The following is a 21075-nucleotide window of genomic DNA, read 5'->3' on the forward strand; positions in this document are numbered from 1 at the left end:
CCCAAGTCATTAATTATAGACCTTCCACTTTTAAACCATTATTTAAAAAGTAAGTTAAGTCCCCAATGTATGTATGTATGCACCTTTGTATGTATGTATGTATGTACCTCTGTATGTTTGCATGTATATATAGAGCAGAGGTGTTTCAGTATTACTTACGTAAATCACAGCCTTCCCTTGAATAAAACAGGAGACCCAAGATTAAAATCTGATGAAAGATCCTATTGCTTCTCTGTTGGGGAGCACATAAAGAGAACTGCCTCTGGCCACAAAGTGAATTTTTAGTATAATCCTATGAAAAATGGATAGTTTCTTAAAAAAAATTTAGAACTAAAATAACAAACAAAAGAACAGAGAAATGCAAAAGTAGGAAGAGTTACAGGGATAATAATTTTGTCCAGAGGTTCTTAAATAAGTGCCCTTGCTTTTGGAGGTTGTTCAGGGATCTCTCAAAATTATATGTGATGTGATCTATGTGATAATGTGCATTTTAAAATAAGGTTCTCAAAAATAGACCATCAAAAAAAGATGAAGGATTACTGAGCTGATACCAAAGAGAAATCTTTTACTTTTTTGGGGGTAAGATTTCTACTATTGGTCATGTGTGCTTGCCAGAGAGACAGAGAGAGATGGAGAGGCAGAAAGTAAGAAACCACCACCCGGAGGGATGACCACAACACAATCCCTCCTCCTCTCAGGATTTTGAGTACTCATACATGTGCCTGGCATGAGTTTCAAGCTACTGGGTCCAGGATTCGAACCATGGTCAACCATGTGGGAGTTCAACACTGTAACCACTATGCCACCTGCTAAACACCCTCACATTCAATGAGCAATCTTAATCTAAGCATGAGAAGTAATTTGCTATAGTCATTCCATTAGCCTGTGACACTGATAGCCCAGAACCTAAATTCCTAAGTATGTTCATGCTAGCGTGGATTCAAATGCTAATTTCTGATCAATAAATTATGCTCCCTCTTTTTTTTTTTTTTTACCATAGGGTTTGTGCACCCACTAGAGAGAGAAAGAGAGGGAAAATGAGAACTCACCTTCCCAGAGGAGATGGCCATGCCACAATCTCTTCTCTATTCTCCTCTTGGGATTTTGGGCATGCATGCACACATGCCCGATGTGATTTTCAAGCCTCATGTCTGGGACTCAAACTGTGGTTGCTCATGTGGGAGTCCAGCATCTTAACCACCATGCCACATGCTGGCCCTTAAATTATGTTCTTAAACTCGATCATCCTGTGGAAAAACACTGTTTTTGTTGTTGTTATTGTGGGAAAGTAAGGTTAACAGAATTTCAAGGACACAATTCAATTTTAACATTTATTGCCACTAATATTAGTGATTTAAGACTTGCATTACAAGAATTATCCCCAGAGACAGAATCCCTCAAAACAAAACAAAGCTCTCTTACACCTGCATGGGGAAGCCCTGATTGTATCCCTGTGTACAGAAGTAAAAGCTACCTATGTTTAGTGCTTCATATGTGGACACTCACTGAAATTGAAAATGGGCAAGGAGGCTCATCTAGAGTAGCGGAGCAAACCTGCTCTGGAATAACATTCTACTTCTGAACCATTTTCTACTCATTTTTATTGAAATGAGGTGCTTTAGTATAATTACATAAATAATGATCAGTACAGTGTCAATCCTGCACATCACACCTGGTCTTACTGTTTTCTTTGACTAGGTCTTTCTGTTACATATGTTCATGCTTTTTTTTTTTTTTTTCAATTTGGAGTGTTGCCAAGATGTACTAGTGATTAAATATATCTTGGGCATTAAAGCTGCAGGAACATTGCACATTTCCTATCCCTTAAAAAAACAAACAAACAAACCAAACAATCTAACCTTCTTTCCAGAACGGAAAGAATTCTAATGAGAAAAAAAAGAAATGTCTACGAGTAAATGTATCTATGGTCATCACAAGCTGATGGGTTGGTATGCTTGACTACTACTGGTGTAGCCGAGTAAAACCGCATCTATTGCATTATGTTATCTGCAAAATTTTAATGAATGCAAAACAAGTTACACTGCTGATTTCAGCAATGAGTTAGTTATACTTGATACGATTGATAGATATCTACTAAATTGTAGAAATGCCTAAATTCTTAAAGTAGTAAACTGTATTTTCTCTGAGTTAAGAATGTAAGAGCCAGGGGACATAAACTTACAGGATCACACAGCACAGTCCCCACAGTCGCTTTAAATCCAACAACTCCTAAAGGAAATGCAAGATACCAAACAGTGCAACAATATTCTTGATTCTCAACTTAATTTTGAATAACTAATGACGTATTCCTTCTTGTGTACAAAGTAACATACAAGGTTCCTGTTTAGGATTGTGACTATACATTCAATAGTGTATTCCATAATTAACCACTGTATGAAAGAGGAGAGAGATCTTGTATCTCAGTGCCTAATGATGGGCATGATGGCCTTTGCTCTCAAACTGAAAATTAAACAGAGCACATGAATAGGCAAAAAAAAAAAAAAAAAAAAAAAAAAATCAAGAAAAACTGCCTGGAGGGAAAGGGGAAAAAGTAACAGAGGCCAAAATGCTGAAAAAGGAAAAAAGAGTTATTAACATGCACATCCTTTATAATTTATAATAATGATATTCTAATTGCTATGAAATAGTAATAGATTAAATACATTGCAGATGAAAGGACTTATTAAACCATTGTGTCTGATGTATACTAAAAGAGGCAGGTTTCCCCAGGCAGTGGTAAAGGAAAAAGAAAAATATAACAGTAGAGACTATATTAACATCTGCCAAAGGTCCAATCAGCACATAGTCTACACACATTAAGTAGAGGTATTAGTATCAGTAGTGAAGATCAGATATTGACGCTAAGTACCCGTATAAATACAGACTCCTGTATTGTATTTTTAAACATCTAATATTTTTGCCTGACTTTTCCAAATTAAAGCCACTCCGTTTATACATATGTAAAGAAATGTCATCTGAGTTTCAATTAATTTTTAATTTTGTTCAATCTTGCATTTGTTCAACCAAAAATAATTTAAAGGGGACCAGGGCAATAAGCCTCACCGTAAGTGACTTCAAGGCCTCCCTAGGAAGTTCTTGACTCTGCTATAAAAATCAACAGTGTGCATCTAACAGGTTTCTTTCAATTTGAGCATTGAAAAGTGAATCATCAGATCAAATATCCTTCAGGGCTTCTTTGGTTTCCAGATTAAACATGTAATGTGACCTCTTGTCTTGTCACATTCTCCGTATTTCCATTTTAAATAATCATAAATAAAAAACCTTGCTACTCTTTGGTACAACACAGCTGTTTGATTCAGCTGAGCGTCAAGGTCTTTGAAATTGCACTTATTCCTTATGCTGAGAGATATTTTAGAATCCTGGTTCATCTGAAAGGTTTTCAGCTGAAAGATTCTTTATTGTATTCAAATCTGGTCCCATAGGAGTTGTTTTGGTTACTCAGTTTATGAAGAGTCTTGGAAATTGAATTGGGTCCACAGCAGAAAACACCAACTGTTTTCCTGGAAAGAGAAGGGGAGAAAAATAAGAAATCAGGTGGAAAATCAGAATATGCTAAGAATCATGCTTTAGGAGTATGGATAATGGTTTTAACAAAGTGAATTTCCTGCTGCTTTGTACATTGAAAACAATTTCCCAATTATTTGTGAGTGTAATTAGTTTGTCGCCAGGAAAAGATTTTGTTTACTCTCATGCTAGAACTCAGAATAATGCAAAGAATGTACCTACGAGCACAAATTTGTTTATTACCAGAAAGAGACTGGCTGCCCACCTTAGTCTCTTCAGTAAATGCTATTTGGGGCCCAGGCCAGAAACCATAGAGGTCAATTGGTAAACTGACATTAGACAGATGTACAGCCCACAGAGGACCATGTCAATTTGCCCTGTTATTAGACGTCTTACACACATTTTTCTAAAGCTTCCACAAGGATTTGCATAAGTCATGATGAATAAGGAAAGAGAGAGAAAAGACATTACTGATTTGAAAGGATCATTTTAAGTGAGTAATTTATACCCACATTGAAACAAGAAGCATATTAATCTGGATGTATTTTCTTTTTTATATTTATGCACGGTAATAATTGTAACAAAGTCAACCAGGTTTTATTATTCTATAACAAAAATTATAGTAGTTAAATAATACATATCACTAACAAACAGACTAATTAAATTCCAGGAAATGAATAGTATCTCAAATTGTTCTTCTTCCAAAATTTGTTGATTTGCATTACATCTTTCCTAGGATATCAAAATGATTAACATTTCATATCATATATTGGACAAATACAGTACATCCTCATTATCTCAGAATAATTGGTACTGAAAAACAAGATAGTGAATCTATTTAAATGTGCACCAAAGGTTTATAGCAAGATTAAAAATTTTTTTCATTAAAAATTTTCAATTAAAAAAACTTTTCAATTTAAAAAATGAAACAAAGAATGATAAAAATAGAATGATTGCTTGTAGGTATGATGGAGTACTGGGGACTAGATTTACTTTTATACATAACAAAATTACAACAAAATTAACAAAATATATGAAACCAGTATTTTTAGACTCTGGACAATAGGCAGTACACAATTGTGCTCCCTGACCAAAAAAAGAAAAAAAAAAATTGAAGTCATCAGTTATCTCTGCTTTCGCCTGAAAGCCATCTACCGGTAGAAGCCTAGAGAGGAGAGACTTAGGCAGTGCTTAGTGATCTCATTGAGTTGAAGAGATGGAGAGTGGAGTTCACAGAGAAGGCCAAAACAGCTGAAAGTAAACTTGGAAGGAAAGGGAGTTCCACAGAAAGAAGCTCCAGGGATCTGTAAAAGAGGACCCTCAAGTCTTTAGCTGATTAATGATTTTTTTATGCAGGAGAGGTTACTACACAAATGTTTGTAAAGAACTATCAGAGATTAAGGGTCAAACAAGTCTCAGAGTTTAACGATTTGTATTCACATGAGCCAGAATGGAAAGACCAGCAATGGGTGGATGATTGGGCGGCATTCTTAGGAAGGCAAACCATGTTGGCAAGGGGAAGAGGGAATATTGGTCAAATTAGTTTTAGCGTGAAGTCTGCTCTGGACCTGCACTAATACTGAAAAGTAAGCCCAAGACTATTGAAAAGAATAAATCAAAAATTATCATTTAAAATATATAGCATTCCATTTAAAATGACCAAGAATGCAAAGAGAAAAAAATCATGAACCGTAGCCACTGTACAGCCAAATGGTGTCCTTCCAAAATTTGTATGTTGAAGCGCCAAGCCCCAGGGCCTCCGAATGGGACTGCATATAGAACTAGGGTCTAGAAAGTGTTAATTAGGTTAAAATGAGGCTGTTAAGGTAGGCCCCAATTTAACATTATTGTGGTCCTCATAAGAAATAGAAATCTGAACACAAAGAGACATGGGATATGCACATGGACAGAGAAAAGTTTATGTAAAGAAGTTGCGACAGGTAAGCCATATGTATGCCAAGAAGGGAAGTCTCAGAGGTAACCTACCCTGCTGGAACTTTGATCTTGAACTTCCAGCCTCCAGTATTATGAGAAAATAAAATTGTGTATTTCAGTTAACTCAGACTGTAGTATTTTGTTATGTTAGTTCCAGAAAATGAATATAAGGAAAATGATCATTCAGTAGAAACAGACCCAGAATAACAAAGACAATGGAATTATCACACATGGTCATTGAAAGTAACGATATGTATGTTTCATATGTTCAAAAAAAACCCCATCAATATGATGAATAATGGAAGTTATTTTCAAGGCCCAAATTCTAGCATTACAATGTAATGTTTGAAATGATAAATACATTGTATGGGGTAACAGAAGACTAAACATTGCAAAAGAAAATGAAATCTGAAGATATTCATCATAATCTATCATATTGTAGCCCACAGGCAACAATAATAGAAAAGAACAACAACAAACAAAAGAACAGAGCACCAGTGACCTCTGGGACAATATGATATACTGCTAAATGCTAACAAGTCTAAAATACATGTTATTGGAGTTCAAGCAAGAGAGAAGACAGAAGATAAAAATTATTTCAAGAAATAATCACCATTTTCCCCAAATATGGTTAAAAACAAATCCACAGATCAAAGATTTCATGAACCTCAAGAAGAATCAACACAAGAAAACCATTCTGAGACAACTTAAAATAAAATGCTAAAAAACACTGACAAAGGAATAAGAAAACCATAAAATCAGACAGAAGGGGGAAAAAGACACAATGCAAATCATAAACAATATGAAAGATAAGAATAACAACATATTCTTGTCACGAACAATATAAGTCAGAAGGAAATGATGTCTTTTAAGTGCTGAAAGATAATACAAAATGCAAATTATTCGATGTTGAACAAATTTTCTATCAAACAAAAATATCTTTCAAAACAAAAGATCAAAACTTCAGATAAACAAAAGCTGAAAAACTTTACTGCCAACAAAGCAGCAATGGGAGGCATAGTAAAGAAAATTCTTCAAGAAGAAGGAAAATCAAATCAGATGGAAATTTGAAGCTATCCAAAGGAAAAGAATGATAACATGGTAAATTTGTGAGTAAATATCAAGCACTTTTTTCTCATTTCTACTCTCTTTTATGTTTAAAACAAAAGATGGCACATGTAGAAATAAGATGAATGGCAATAGCAACAATAGGAATGGGGGAATGGAAATCCAAGAAATGGTATGATATTATTTATGTATTTTTTAATTGCCAAAGGGTACCTATACTCACCTGAAGGAAAGAGAGAGTGAGAGGCAGAATTTCCCATCAGAGCATGGTCACACTGAAATTCCTTTTCCTCCATTTCTCCATCCCATCAAGATTTGCGGCATGCATGTGCAAGTACTCAGCATGTTTTCTAAGCCTCCATAGCCGGGATTTGAACTGCACTTGGACATGTGAGATTCTATTCTCTATGCATGGCCTTAATTGCTATGCTATGGGGCTGGCCCAATATAATATTAAATTAAGTAGATTGTAATAAGCTACTGGTGTGCACTGTAACCTAAAACATTCTTCAATCATGTCTTCACTAGAATCATTTTATGGACTTCACAGAACACAAATAGCTAAGCCTCATACCTGAGTTTCTGATTCAGCAGATACTGAAAGGGGCTTAAAAATTTCCTTTTCTAATAGGTTCCCAGTTAATGCTGGTCCTAGAGATGCAGCTTGGGAAACTAAAGCAGTTATTAAAAAGAAAGAGATAAATACAGAGGCAAAACTAATATTGGAGTGAAAAAAATTAAACCACTAATAATAATCAATCTACAGTAATGTAGAAAAAGGGGTAAAAAAACCCACAAAGGCAGAATAAATGTGACAAATACAATGTAATAGTAAACTTTTATGTTTATATTTAACCATATTTGTGTTAAATTAAATATAAACAGGCTAAAACACTACAAATAAAAATCTTCAACTACATGAAGCAAAAACTGATAGAAGTGCAAAGTTAGGTAAGTCCAAATTATAGTTGATAACTTTAAGATCTCTTTCTCAGTAGATGATAAAAAAAAAAAGTAAACAGAAAATCAGAAGAAAGTGTGAACACCATTGGTCCTAACTGATATGTATAGAACATTCTATACAATGAAGAAACAAAAATCTTTTCAAGTATAGAACATTCACCAAGGTTTTTGCTATAGGGCATGTGCACTTGCCAGAAGACAGAGAGAGACAGAGAGATACAAAGTGAGAAATCACCCCTCATGCCCCCTCCCCCCCAGGGGAGATGACCATGCCACAATCCCTTCTCCATTCTCCTCTTGGGATCTTGGGCACGCACGCACATGCTCCCGGCATGAGTTTAAGCCACCGGGTCCAGGACATAGCCTGGAACTGCGGTCAACTACATGGGAGTCCAGTGACATAGCCTTTATGCCAACTGCTGGTCCCAATCACATTCTAAACAACAGGAAAGTTTACAGTAAGTCTTCAGGGACTCAAATTAAAAGGAGTATGTTTATAGATCAAATCTCAAACTAGAAACTGAGGAAAAACTGGTATCCGTGCCTGCTTCATGGTGCTGCAGTAAAGTGCTCCTCAAGAGAAGTCAAATCCAGCGTGGCAACTGCGGTTCAAATCCCCAGCCCGATCAGCCTGAAACATGCCGAAACAGGTGCAAGAGAGTAAACTCTTAGATTTAAATTTACAGGTTGGATGACTAAAGAAAGAGGATCACAATGTGACTAGACCCCGAGGAGAGGGCTCTTCTCTCTCTCTCGCACACACCTAATATGTGCACATATGCTCTTTCATAATGAAAGGAGGAAAAAATCAGGAAATCTTTATATCTTTGGAAGTTAAGTAACATTTCTAAATAACCCATGAGTTGAAGAAATAGCATGGAAAATTAAAGGTATTTTGTACTGGATGAAACTGAAAACAATACCATAAAAAATTATAAGATATTAGGAACAGCAGTTGGCATAATGGCTATGTCGCTGGACTCCCATGTAGTCAACTACGGTTCAAGTTCCAGACCCAGTGGCTTAAACTCACATTGGGCATATGTGCATGCATGCCCAGGATCCTGAGAGGAGAACAGAGGAGAAGCGATTGCAGCATGGCCATCCCACCTAGGGAGGTAATTTTTTGCTTTCTGTCTTTCTGTCTCGGTCTTTCTGGCAAGCACACACACCCTATAGAAAAAACCTCTCCAAAAAAAATTTAAAAATTAAAAAATTACAAGATAGAACTAAAGTGTTGAGAGGGAAATTTATAATATTAAACGCTATTAGAACAGAAAGTTCTGAAATAAAAGATCTAATGTTCTTCTTTAAGAAACTGGTAGAAGAGTTAATTAAGCCTACACTAAACAAAAGAAAAAAATCAGGAAGGTATATAAAATAATTACTTTAAAATAATTTTAAACTTAATAAGAGTTAGATTACTATTAAAACCACAGTGTGATTTTAATTAAAATGAGAAGAGACTGAGTCATTTTGTTTGTTCCTTTGTATACATTCTCTGTCAGCACTGCATGGTGACAATAAGATACCATTACTCTCTAGCGTGGCTTAGGGCAATTATAGAGTTAGTTTCACAAATTTTTCAGATTTCCTGAAAGATCCTCTAAAATATTTGAGAATAAAATAATTATTTAAAAAATACCCAGTGTATTTTTTCCACTGGCTTTACATAGTCTTTTTTTAATTGTTAACTAATTCTATGATGTGTGTGTGTGTGTGTGTGTGTGTGTGTGTGTGTGATTTGAGGAGTGCCTTAGTGTCATGTTCACCAACTGAATGAGATTCTATAAATATTTCAAGACCTACAATGAGTCTTTGTGATTCATTTGCCCCATATTTGCATGAGAAGGCTATAATGCAACAATAAAGATTTATCTACAACAACTTCCATGGGTTCCATGGGATGAGTGCTAAGCAGAAGGTTGTTGGGTAGATATAGGGAGCTGGCTCCATACATGTACATATATTTGTGCATATTTCCTGTTAGAGTGATACTTTTTTTACATGTAGATTTGGAAGTGTGGGATCTCATACAATACAGTGAAAACTGACTCACTCTGTAGTTTATTTCTGCTGGTATTACGTGTCCAGAAGGTTTAGGTGACTTGACCCCAGGACACAGTAGCAAATATGAAAAACCAAACCTAGATCTTAATTTGTGTTGTCTTGCAAACACTATGAAACAATGAAAGAAAGATGTGGCTCTTAAACATTCCTCTTCATCTCAGAGTAGTAAATCTCTACTCAAAAGGCCACATAAAGTTCAATGTTTCTTTCTCTCTTTGTATAATGCATAAACTCAACAGCTGAAAATATGACATTCATTTCTTATTATTAGCGATAGGAAGTTGAATTTAGGTTGGATGTAATAAATAACTTTATGACAGGTTATTTAACACTAAATGGTTTATAAAATAGTAGTTAATATGTTTTTGAAAAATTAGCTATTGAGGCTTTTAGTGCATTGCAGTGAACACACATAGTGAACATGGGGGTGCACTTCCATACCTCTCTATGCCCACAGGGAACACACAGTAAAACAAGACTGCCACTCTTGCTGCCTAGGACGATCTGAATGTGCCCTGCTGTAAGCACAATAAATGTCAGTCAAGACGTAAAGATTTACATCTGAATTTGTACTTGTTAGCCATAGCTTTTGATAAATCAGTCTTTTGGGAGCTCAACTTCTTTACTTAAAAATAATTACGAAGGTAGGTTCCCTTCACTTACCATGACTGCATATACCATCACATGATTCATTTTCCAAGTTTAAAAAAGCCATGAAAGGAGGACCAGCAGATGGTGTGAAGGTTAAGGCGTTGGTCTCCCACATCGCTGACAAAGGTTCTTGTCCTGGACTGGTTGGTTGCTTGAAACTCATGCTGGGCACATATGCATGCATGCCTAATATCCCAGGAAGAGAATGGAGGAAAAGGGATTGCAGTGTGGCCATCCCCCTTGGGCATGATTTCTCACTTTCTCTCTCATTGTGCCTCTTTGTCTCTCCAGCAAGTGCACCTGCCCTATAGCAAAAACTTTAAAAAGAAGAAAAAATAAGCCATGAAAGGAAGGAACTATTCTCATACTTGTGTAAAATGTAAAGGGATTCAATCTTCTGGTATGGGTAGGGCATTATCGGTGCATATCCTTTGCAATAGCAATTCCACTGGATCCTAATCCAGTGCAGCATGTTCACATGACAATGCACAAAGAATTATTACAACATTGTTTGTAACACTGAAGACTAAAGGAAACCTAAATATCCATAATTGGGGTAGTAGTAGTTATGCTATCCAGATTCTAGAGTAATGTGAAGTAGAATTACATGGAAATTATCCACAAGCAACACATGAGGCCATCATTAAAAAGTAAGTTGAGGGACCAGCAGATGAAATAGCAATTATGTTGCTAGACTCCCACACGGCCGATCACGGTTTGAAACCTGGACCCAGTGTCCTGAAAACCACATGGGCATGTGTGGTCAAGATCCCAAGAGGAGAATGGAGGAGTAGGGATTGTGGCATGGCCACTCCAGAGATGATTTCTCACTTTCTCTCTCATTGTCTCTGTCTCTCTGTCTCTTTGGTGAGCACACATGGCATAAGGCAAAAAACTAAAAAAAAAGTAAGTTGAAGAATGAAGTATTACAGATTTATTCAATTTTTGTTAAAATACAAATGTTCATATTATAAATACATATGCATATATATGCACATACATGTATACATACTTATGTATACAAAAAAGTTTACATATACTTTTATAAATACAGATACACAGGGGTCTTCAAAAACTTAGTGGAGGGGCCAGCAGGCAGAAGAGTGGTTAAGGTGCTGGAATCCCACACGGCCAACGACAGTCTGAGTCCCAGATCTGGCAGCTTGCTTGCTTACTTTCCCTTTCTCTCTCTGCCTTTCTTTGGTATACTTAAAAATAATAACAAATAAAATTAAATAAATAATTCTTAAAAGAAACTTAGTGGAAATGCTTAGTATGAAAGCATTACTATGTATTGATTTTGAAATTAATCTTGTAATTCCATTTTCCACAAACTTTTTCAAGTTCCCTCATACACTTATAAAAGCTTCTGTAAGAAAACATGAGTTCTCAACTATTACTGTTGGGCCCAGGAGTGTTTAATCCAATTAAATTTGAATTCTACGAACTGTAGTAAATGAATGCCTACTGGTTCAATAAATAAGCACTTTCTGACAATTGAAAATCAGTGTTTCACATAGTGTATTAAAAAATAATTTGTATGCCTCTTTTCTATTTTTATCTCTGTACATTCTTTCAGTAATTTATTTGCATGAGGTTAACCAAAATGTCACATCTCATATAAAACCTCCCATTTATGTAGAGCCTTTTATCCAGTTAATGAATCCTTAATATGTTGATTCATTCTTTTCTTAAGTGTGCTGTATAAAAACCCTTAAAAACATAATGTACTCAGGTTCCTGTCCCAGAGCAAACACAAAAAGAGAAAGTAGCCTACAAAATGTCAACAGTAGATGGTGCACTTTTGTGCTTCTTAAACCAGCTTTGTTGTTTCAGAAAAAGAAAAACCAATAAACATACAAAATCACTCTAAAACATGTACAGTACAAATAAATGGAATTCTTAAGAACAAAAGAACCAACAATTTGAAATCAATTGTCTCCATTATTTTGGTTTGGCTTTAAAATTGAACAAAAGAAATATTCAAAGCTTTTGGCCATAGATTATGAAAACCAAAGAAAGAAAGTGTTCTTATTGGAGGTCGTTAATGCCATCAAGGAGGAACATGTCTGTGGTGCATAGCAAGAAGAGCCAGGTGAGCAGGACAACATTATCAAATCAAATCTAAGGTGGGCAATATCGGATAAAGATGGGAATAGAATATGGCCAGAACTGGATTGACATGTTTTTACCTATAGCTCATCTTTAAATAGGACCCCAAAGGATTTCTGCTTTGTAAATAATGCTTCTCTCAGGACCAGCAGTTAGCTTAATGGCTATGTCGTTGGACACCCATGTAGTCGACCGTGGTTTGCGTCCTGGACTCGGTGGCTTAAAACTCATGCCAAGTGTGTATGCGTGTGTGCCCAAGATACCGAAAGGAGAATGGAGGAAAAGGGATTGCGGCGTGGCCATCCTCCCTGGGGGGTGATTTCTCTCTATCTCTCTGTCTGTCTGTCTGGCAAGCGCATGCACCCTATAGCAAAAACCTCTCCAAATAATAATAATAATAATAATAATAATAATAATAATAATGCTTCTCTCTTCATTCTAAAATTACCTCATGAAGAGAAGGAAAATACCATAGAGGTGGTTTCAAAAATGGCTGACATCCGAACCACATGGTTAACTATGTCCCTTTTTAAATTCCGCTTCTTGGTCTTGACTCTATAGCTTCTATAACAAAATTTCTGAAGACAGAGCCAAGGGCTATCTTGAATCAGTGAATGTTTCAATAAATAATATTAATAAATGATTTTTTAATTCAATAAGCTGGTCCATATATTTATTGCATTTTCAAAAAAGTCATGACAAATTATTGCATAGAAAAACAGAAAAAACAGGTCATGACTTTTTTGACAACCCAATAGAATCAAATATTTTTTGATGTATACAATGTTCTTCTGATGCATACAATATTCTTTCCATGTATAACAATGATAATTTAATCCAGAAGAAAAAAAAATACTAGAGCCTTATGTTCACAGGACATTTTAAAAATTAAATATTCAATGTACGTTCTTGTTATGAAAGTATGATTAATTTAACAGTAGAAACATTATTCCCTCAAATGTAAAAATAAATACTGAACTTGGGCAAGTAGGTAGTGTGGTGCTTAAGGTACTGGATCCCATATGGCCAGCTCTGCAGTTCAAGTCCTAGACCTGGTGGCTTGAAAAAAATATTGGTATACGTGTATGCATACCCAAAATCCTGAGAAGAGAATGGAGGAGAAGGGATTGTGACATGCCCATCTCCTCTGGGAGGTAATACCTCATTTTCTCTCTCTTTCTCTCAAGTGTACACACCCTATAGCCAAATACACACACACACACACACACACACACACACACACACACACACACATACACACACACACACATCAGATTTTGAAAAGTTTTGAGTTTAAAGAATGGAAACTCAAAAGCAGTGGGAAAAAAAAAAAAAAAGAATGATGTAAATTTCCCAATTGCTAATGAAGAGCTTATTTGTGTATCTTTATAAAAACTGAGGTTGGTATCAAGTAACTACCATATTTTTATTCCAGCAGATATTTCTATAGAAATTAACTGTATATTGGGACCAGCAGTTAGTGTAATGGCTATGTGGCTGGACTCCCACGTAGTCAACCACGGTTCGAGTCCCAGACCCGGTGGCTTAAACTCATGCCGTGCCCAAGATCCCGAGAGGAGAATGGAGGAGAAGGGATTGAGGTGTGCCCATCCCCCCTGGGGGGGTGATTTCTCGCTTTCTGTCTCTCTGTCTTTCCATTGAGCACACGCGCCCTATAGCAAATAAACCTCTCCATAAAAATAAATTAACTGTATACTGTCAATATCTGCAATAGGTTGAACTTGCATCCTTTACAAGTATTTAAACTTATGATGAAATTACTACTCTTGGGAACGAGCAGTTAGCGTAATGGCTATGTCGCTGGACTCCCACGTAGTCGACCGTGGTTCACGTCCCGGATCCGGTGGCTTAAAACTCAAGCCGGGCGCGTGTGCGTGCATGTCCAAGATCCCGAGAGGAGAAAGGAGGAGAAGGGATTGCGGCGTGACCATCCCTTCTGGGGGGTGATTTCTCACTTTCTGTCTCTCTGTCTCTCTCTGTCTGTCTGGCGAGCGCACACGCCCTATAGCGAAAACCTCTCCAAAAAAAAAGAAATTACTACTTTTGTTTTTTGTTGTTGTTGTTGTTTTGTTTTGTTTTTAGAGAGGGTTTTGCTATAGGGCATATGCACTCGCCAGAGAGATAGAGACAGAGAGACAGAAAGCAAGAAATCACTCCCAAGGGCAGATGGTCATGGTGCAATCCCTTCTGCTCCATTCTCCTCTCAGGATCTTGGGGATGCATGCACACGCACCTGGAGTGAGTTTTAAGCTGCCAGATCCAGGACCCAAACCATGGTCGACTACATGGGAGTCCAGTGACATAAACATTATATCATCTGGTGGTCCCTCAAAACCGTTTTTTTAATTCTTACAGATCATTGCTCTGCGCTGTGGGACATTTAGAGAAGATAAATGGGCTGCTGACCTGTGCCCTAAAATGAATGAATTTCCTTCAATGTAACTTCTTCAGATAATAGACACATAGCCCATAATCTTAAGGTTCATTATATAATTATAGTTTCCAAGAAGAATAATCATGTTTGGGGGCTCGAAGGTGGCATAGAGGCTAAGGGTGCTGGACTCCCACATGGTCAACCACAGTTTGAGTCCCGGATCTGGTGCCTTTTTTCTCACTTTCCATCTCTCTCTCACTCTGTCCTTCTGTGGTCAAATTACAATAAATAAAGTTAAATAAAATAATTCTTTAAAAAATATTTTTAAAAAAATCATGTTTGGAAATATCTGTTACAGAGATGGCATATTATAAGGAAAACCTTTTTATTTGTTTGTTAACGTACTCATTCTGGTAAATACATTGAATTTTTGATTTTTAAATGTCTTCATTTTCAGAACTATTCATGAAGCCTTCTCACTTACCAATAAGATTTTGAAAAACTTTTCTCATGACCACTTGATATATGCTGTGGGAATGAATATCCTCTTCAAAACGAGTTTACACAAATTGAAACAGTATGGAGAGTCTCATTCATAAATACATTAGGGAATATTTCTAAGCCAAATTTTGGTTAACATTACAGACATATAGCCTGTTTCCTCCTTTGATAGTGATATGTTTGAGTGATTTTTGTAATTTGTGAATCCATTACTAATTCATTTTTGGAAACTTTGTGTGGCCCAACCTGGTGAACAGACAGTAGCAAACTGAACTGCAGTTCTAGAAGTCCATGGACAACTGTGGGTCTCTGAGGTTGGCTTAAAAACACAAGAGACATGGATTAACTGAGGAAAGGAAATTGCAGTGTGTTGAGACTATTGAAAGTGCTTTTTTTCTCAATCTCTCTCTCTCTCTCTCTCTCTCGTACATGCAGGTACTCACTATCATGATTTTTTGTTTTTGGAGAGTTTTTGCTATAGGGCATGTGTGCTCTCCAGAAAGACAAAGACAGACAGATAGATAGAAAGTGAGAAATCACCCCCCAGGGGGGATGACCATGCCACAATGCCTTCTCCTCCATTCTCTTTTCAGCATCTTGGGCACGCATGCACATGTGAGTTTAAGCCACCAGGTCCGGGACTCGAACCGCAGTTGACTACATGGGAGTCCAGCATCATAGCCATTGTGTCAATTGCTGTTCTCATCGCTATCAATTTTTAAAAAACAAACTTCATGATGATTTGGGAACATTTCATCTGATCATTAACCGCATGTCAAATATTTTCAGATATAGAGCTTACCCTCTGTTACATTTCGCTATTTCATCAAACAGAAGTTTCCACTGAGGACGTCCAATAAAAAGTCTTGAATTCAGTGCATGATATTTTTCTCCAATTATCTTCTGCCAAAAAAAAGTACTATATTTTACACGATTCACAGATTTGAATAAAAGATCCATTTCTCTAACAACATTTTGGCTGGTGCTGTGGCTTCCTACAAAATTACTATGATATAAAGAATACAAGTGTCAAATGACAACCTATTAAGTACGATCATTTTGAAATATCATTTCCTTCCTCTTTTCTTTTAAAATCCATGATCTCCTTCAATGCCCTCTTTACAAAAGGCAGACTTTCCTACATCCCAGTTAGTTGCTCTATGTCTAAGGAACCACAATATCAGACAAAGAATACATTCTAATTGCTCACTCCCAAAAAGGAGCACATCAACTTCACTGAAGTATTTTTACACCACAAATACAGTTGTCATCCTGGACTCATTACATCAGGAAAATACTACAAACTATCATCATAAATCTGAGGAAATATTTCTAGTTAAGACAGCCCAAGTTGGCAGGGTTTCAAACTTGGGATTATCAACAAACATTTATTAGTGGGCAGGTGTTCGCAATTTACAGAACATTAGATCTGAAGAGATGGTGAAGTGTCAGAGTGAAGTGAAAAGAGAAAATGTTCAAGACCCAATAAAACAAGCTAAGAACCAAATGTAATTCATGTTCTGTGCCTTAATCTTAGAGATACCATGAGGGGAAAAAAAAAAAAATATATATATATATATTCACTTCATGAAAGTAGTGAAATAAAATTTTTTACTTACTAAATAGGATAGAAAGTTGACTAGAAAAACTACTTACATTAGTATTGAGGTAACTGATAAGCTTTTATATTTTGCATTCAAAGTACTATAAAAATGTGTAATAAAAACTTTTGAAAGCATTCACGCCCAGATTTATCTACCTCTTCAATGTTCTCTCTAAATGTAATTTCTTCATCTGCAAAACGGAGAGGGTAATAGCATCTACTTCTTAAATCTGTTGGGATTGCATGAATATACATGTGAAATTCTTAGCACAGGTTCTAGCCCAGTAAATAAATAAAACACGATGGCTATTATCGTATCTTTAGTTTATATTTAAGAGAAATAGGTTTAGTTACTTATGAATTCATCTTCTCTCTCCACATAAAAATCTCTCCCCAATTTAAAAATATTCTAAGGCTTTTCACTTAGAGCCTGATTATTATTATTTTGGTTTTTGCTCCGGGGCGTGTGTTCTCACCTAACAGAGACAAAGAAAGGGATCAGCAGTCAGCGTAATGGCTATGTTGCTGGACTCCCACGTAGCCAACTGCGGTTCAAGTCTCAGACCCAGTGGCTTAAACTCACGCTGGGCACGTGTGCGTGTGTGCCCAAGATCCTGAGAGGAGAATGGAGGTAAAGGGATTGTGGCGTGGCCATTCCTCCTGCAGGGTGATTTCTTGCTTTCTGTCTCTCTATCTCTTTCTGTCTTTCTGGCGAGGGCACATACCCTATAGCAAAAGCCTCTCAAAACAAAAACAAAAACAAAAACAAACAAACAAAAAACAAACAAAAAAAAATAGAGAGAGAGAGACAAAGACAGAGAGGGGAAAAGTGAGAAATCACTCTCCAGGGGGATGGTCATATAGCAATCTTTTCTTCCATTCTCCACCTGGGATTTTGGGCAAGCATGCACTGTGTGAGATTCTCAAGCTTACAGGTCCAGGACTCAAACCATGGTTGACCATGTGGGAGTCCAGTGCCTTAACCAACATGCCACCTGTTGGCCCCTATAACCTGATCTCTAGAGGTAAAGATCCTGGGGTGACCAGTTGGAGCAGTCTGAACACCAGTTGGAGCTCTAGTTGCATAGAATAACTGCTGTGCTCCAAAGTTAAATGGTGATGAACTCCTCCCCATAAAACCAAATTAGCAATTAGCTATGAAGTCACATTCTTCTGACAGCCTTTCTTAGCTGGGACTCCTCCTCTGAAGGCAGAGCACAGGAAATGATAGAAGTGACTGATTCTTACTTTCCTTACAATACCACACGCATGAGGTCATTCATTCCATATGGAGAATACCTTAGGGCATTAAGGCTTCATGCTCGCTTTGTTGAGAAATCTGCTTTCTGTAGGGACTAGGCTTGATAAATAAATCCTGCTCCTTTTTTTGGAAGAGAAATTCTGTAGAACTAGTATTTTTATTTATTTTTTAGAACTTTTTGCTATGGAGTGTGTGCACTTATCAGAAAGACAGAGAGAGACAGAGAGACAGAAAGGGAGAAATCACCCCAGAGGAGATGGCCATGCCACAATCCCTTCTCCTCCATTCTCCTCTTGGGATCTTGGGCATGCATGCACACACTCCCAGTGTGAGTTTAAGCCACCGGGTCCGGGACTTGAACAGCGGTTGACTACATGGGAGTTCAGCAACATAGCCATTATGCCAACTGGTGGTCCCTGTAGTACTAGTATCTTAAGCATCTTGTCTGAATGGAGAGAATTTATTTTTATCTCAATAATAATTTATAGTTTGAGTATATCATGCAGTACTTAGTATTCAGTGAAAAACTGAAATTTTTTAAATAAAAAAAAAGAAGAAGAAGAATCCTGGTAACAGTGAAGAAGGGAGAGATAGACTTGAGAAACCTGTTCTAAGTCCCTGTGAAGAGGACAAATGAAAGATACAATATTTGACTTCAAGGATAAGCCATGACTTTTCTGGACATATTCCAAGAAAGGCTTTCCTGTAGGAAACTTCTGTTCAAACCACCTGCAGAAATTTTCTTCCAGCACAGCTCCTATAGTAAATCTTCTATTGTCGAGAGACTTGTTTAATTTGCAATAACATCGAGCCACATACCTGTATCCCATCTGTCTGACTGAGGTACAGCTGGATGTTGACATAGTCAGGTCTGTTCTCTTGCCAAAACTGAGAGGATATTAAAATAAATAGATGTATTAAAATTCTTCCTGTACACTCAGATTTCCTCCTAGTCTAACATATGTAATTCCGGAATTTAACACATATCTCGGCTTATTACAGTAACATCTCCAAGCATATTCTAACATTGATAACCTACTATACTGGCATATATTAGATATGGTGGTGGTAGAAAGAAATAATTCTCTGATACAAATTCTAGCATGCTAGACCCAATAGTAACATTTTCCCTGAATTTTTTCAAATATTTCCTAAGAGTTTCTACATTTTACTTATGAGTATATTCATTATGAACATGATTTTCTTAAAAAAAAAAAAAGGCGACAGTGATACAGGACATGCCTGCTAGAAGATACAAAATAAATTAAACCAGAAGAAAAAACAAACAATGGACTTATATTTCCTGTTCTTGTTGTCCCCTACTCAGTACTGGTTTCCCTGGCACAAAAAGGTATGAGGCAAGAAATACAACTGTAAAAATAAAAAGTCTGGAAAAAACATAGAACTCCAACTCCTCTTTACAGTTTCCCCCCAAGGCACTGGCAACTGTTGTTCTATTAGGTTGGCACAAAAGCAATTGTGGTTTTGGACTGTGAATTTTAAATCCTTATAACTCGGCTCAAACACATCTTTACTCATCAACATAGGAGCCATTACAATCATCAAATTTTTGTTAATGAGAAATAAAAGTGTTTATTGCTGTAGGGTAAAAATCCATGCTTCAGGATTCAATAGATTCTTGAAAGCATCTTCTGCATCCTGCTGCTCATGGAAGCATTTTCCCAGTAAAAGGCTGTCAAGGTGCTTGAAGGAGTGGTGGTCCGATGGCGAGAGCTCAAATGAACATGATGATGAGGCAAAACATTGTAGCCCAACTCGTTTTACTTTGTTTAGCTTTGGAAAGTGCTTTTGGAGCTTCTTGGTCCAATGACCAACCTTGTTATCCTATAAAATCCACTCTCTCTCATGACACAATCCAGTTGAGAAATATTCCTGTCGCATAGAATAAGACAACACTTCAAAACAGCAATTGTTTTGATTTTCGGTCAGCTCCTGAGGCATCCACTTATCAAGCCTTTCACATTTGCAATTTGTTTCAAATGTTGAATGACCATAGCAGCTTCTCATGTAGTTTTAAGAGGATCAGTTTCAATGATTGCTCTCAATTGGTCATTCCCAACTTCCGATGGCTGGCCATGATGCTCCTCATCTTTAAGGCTCTTGTCTCCTTTCCAAAACTTCTTGACCCTCCACTGCACTGTGTGATTATTAGCAGTTCCTGAGTTAATGCACGTTGGATATCATGAGTTGTCTCTGCTGCTCTACAACCATTTTGAACTCTAATAAGAAAATCACTCAGACTTACTTTTGGTCTGACATCATTTCCATAGTCTAAAATACATATAAAACAAACAGCAAGCAACAAGGCATTCTCAAAAAAAAACAAAAAAAAAACAAAACAAAAAAAACCAACCAGAAACATAAAGCTAGAAGTGTACATTAAAATGATACATGACATAACTGCATTTATTTAAGAATGTATCCAATATAAAACAGCAAATTTAAACAAGGTAAAATTGCAATTACTTTTGCACCAAGCTAATACTTTGTGTCTCTATGAATTATTCTCTCAGTACTTCCTATAAGAGGAATCACACAATATTTATCCTTTTGTCATCTGGCTTAATTCACTTAGCATGTCTCCAAGGTTCGTCTATGTTGTAGCATGTATCAGAATTTTTCTTTTTAAGTCTTAACAGTATATCCTACTACATGAGTATACAATATTTTGCTTATCCACTCATCAATGGGCATTTAGGTTGTTTGTATCTTTTGACTATTGTGAATAATGTTTCTAGGACCATTAGTGTACCAATATCTGGAGGATTCCCTGCTTTCAGCTATTCTAAGCATATACCCAGAATCCAACTGGTTTTATTTGCATAAAGCCCAAAGGTCTTATATAACCTACCTCTCTCTAGAAAGGCACGTACCCCACCTCTCCAAGTGCCTCTCTGCCATTCTTCCCCTTGCTGACTTTATCATACAAACCTCCTTTTTTCAACACACAAAGTGTAATACTGCATCAGA

The 21075-nt window shown here is 36.7% G+C and overlaps 1 protein-coding gene across 5 annotated transcripts in view; it reads right to left on the reverse strand.

Moving 5' to 3' along the window:
- Positions 1–2562: 2562 nt before the first annotated feature.
- Positions 2563–21075, reverse strand: part of NOX4 (NADPH oxidase 4) — a 158301-nt gene continuing 139788 nt past the window's right edge. For 4 of the 5 annotated variants that reach the window (XM_006160334.2, XM_027776539.1, XM_027776538.1 and 1 more), the window contains 3 exons: positions 18904–18972; positions 16023–16123; positions 2563–3521 (listed from right to left, as the gene is read on the reverse strand). In XM_006160334.2, coding sequence (XP_006160396.1) covers positions 3401–3521; positions 16023–16123; positions 18904–18972 — 291 coding nt within the window. In that variant the 3' untranslated portion in view covers positions 2563–3400. Of the gene's footprint in view, positions 3522–16022; positions 16124–16197; positions 16227–18903; positions 18973–21075 lie in introns of those variants that run through there. The other variant, XM_014592351.2, reaches the window with a different exon arrangement.

The sequence above is a fragment of the Tupaia chinensis genome, unplaced genomic scaffold (genome assembly GCF_000334495.1).
Source record: "Tupaia chinensis unplaced genomic scaffold, TupChi_1.0 Scaffold000680_1, whole genome shotgun sequence".
In the NCBI taxonomy this organism is placed as follows: Eukaryota; Metazoa; Chordata; class Mammalia; order Scandentia; family Tupaiidae; genus Tupaia; species Tupaia belangeri.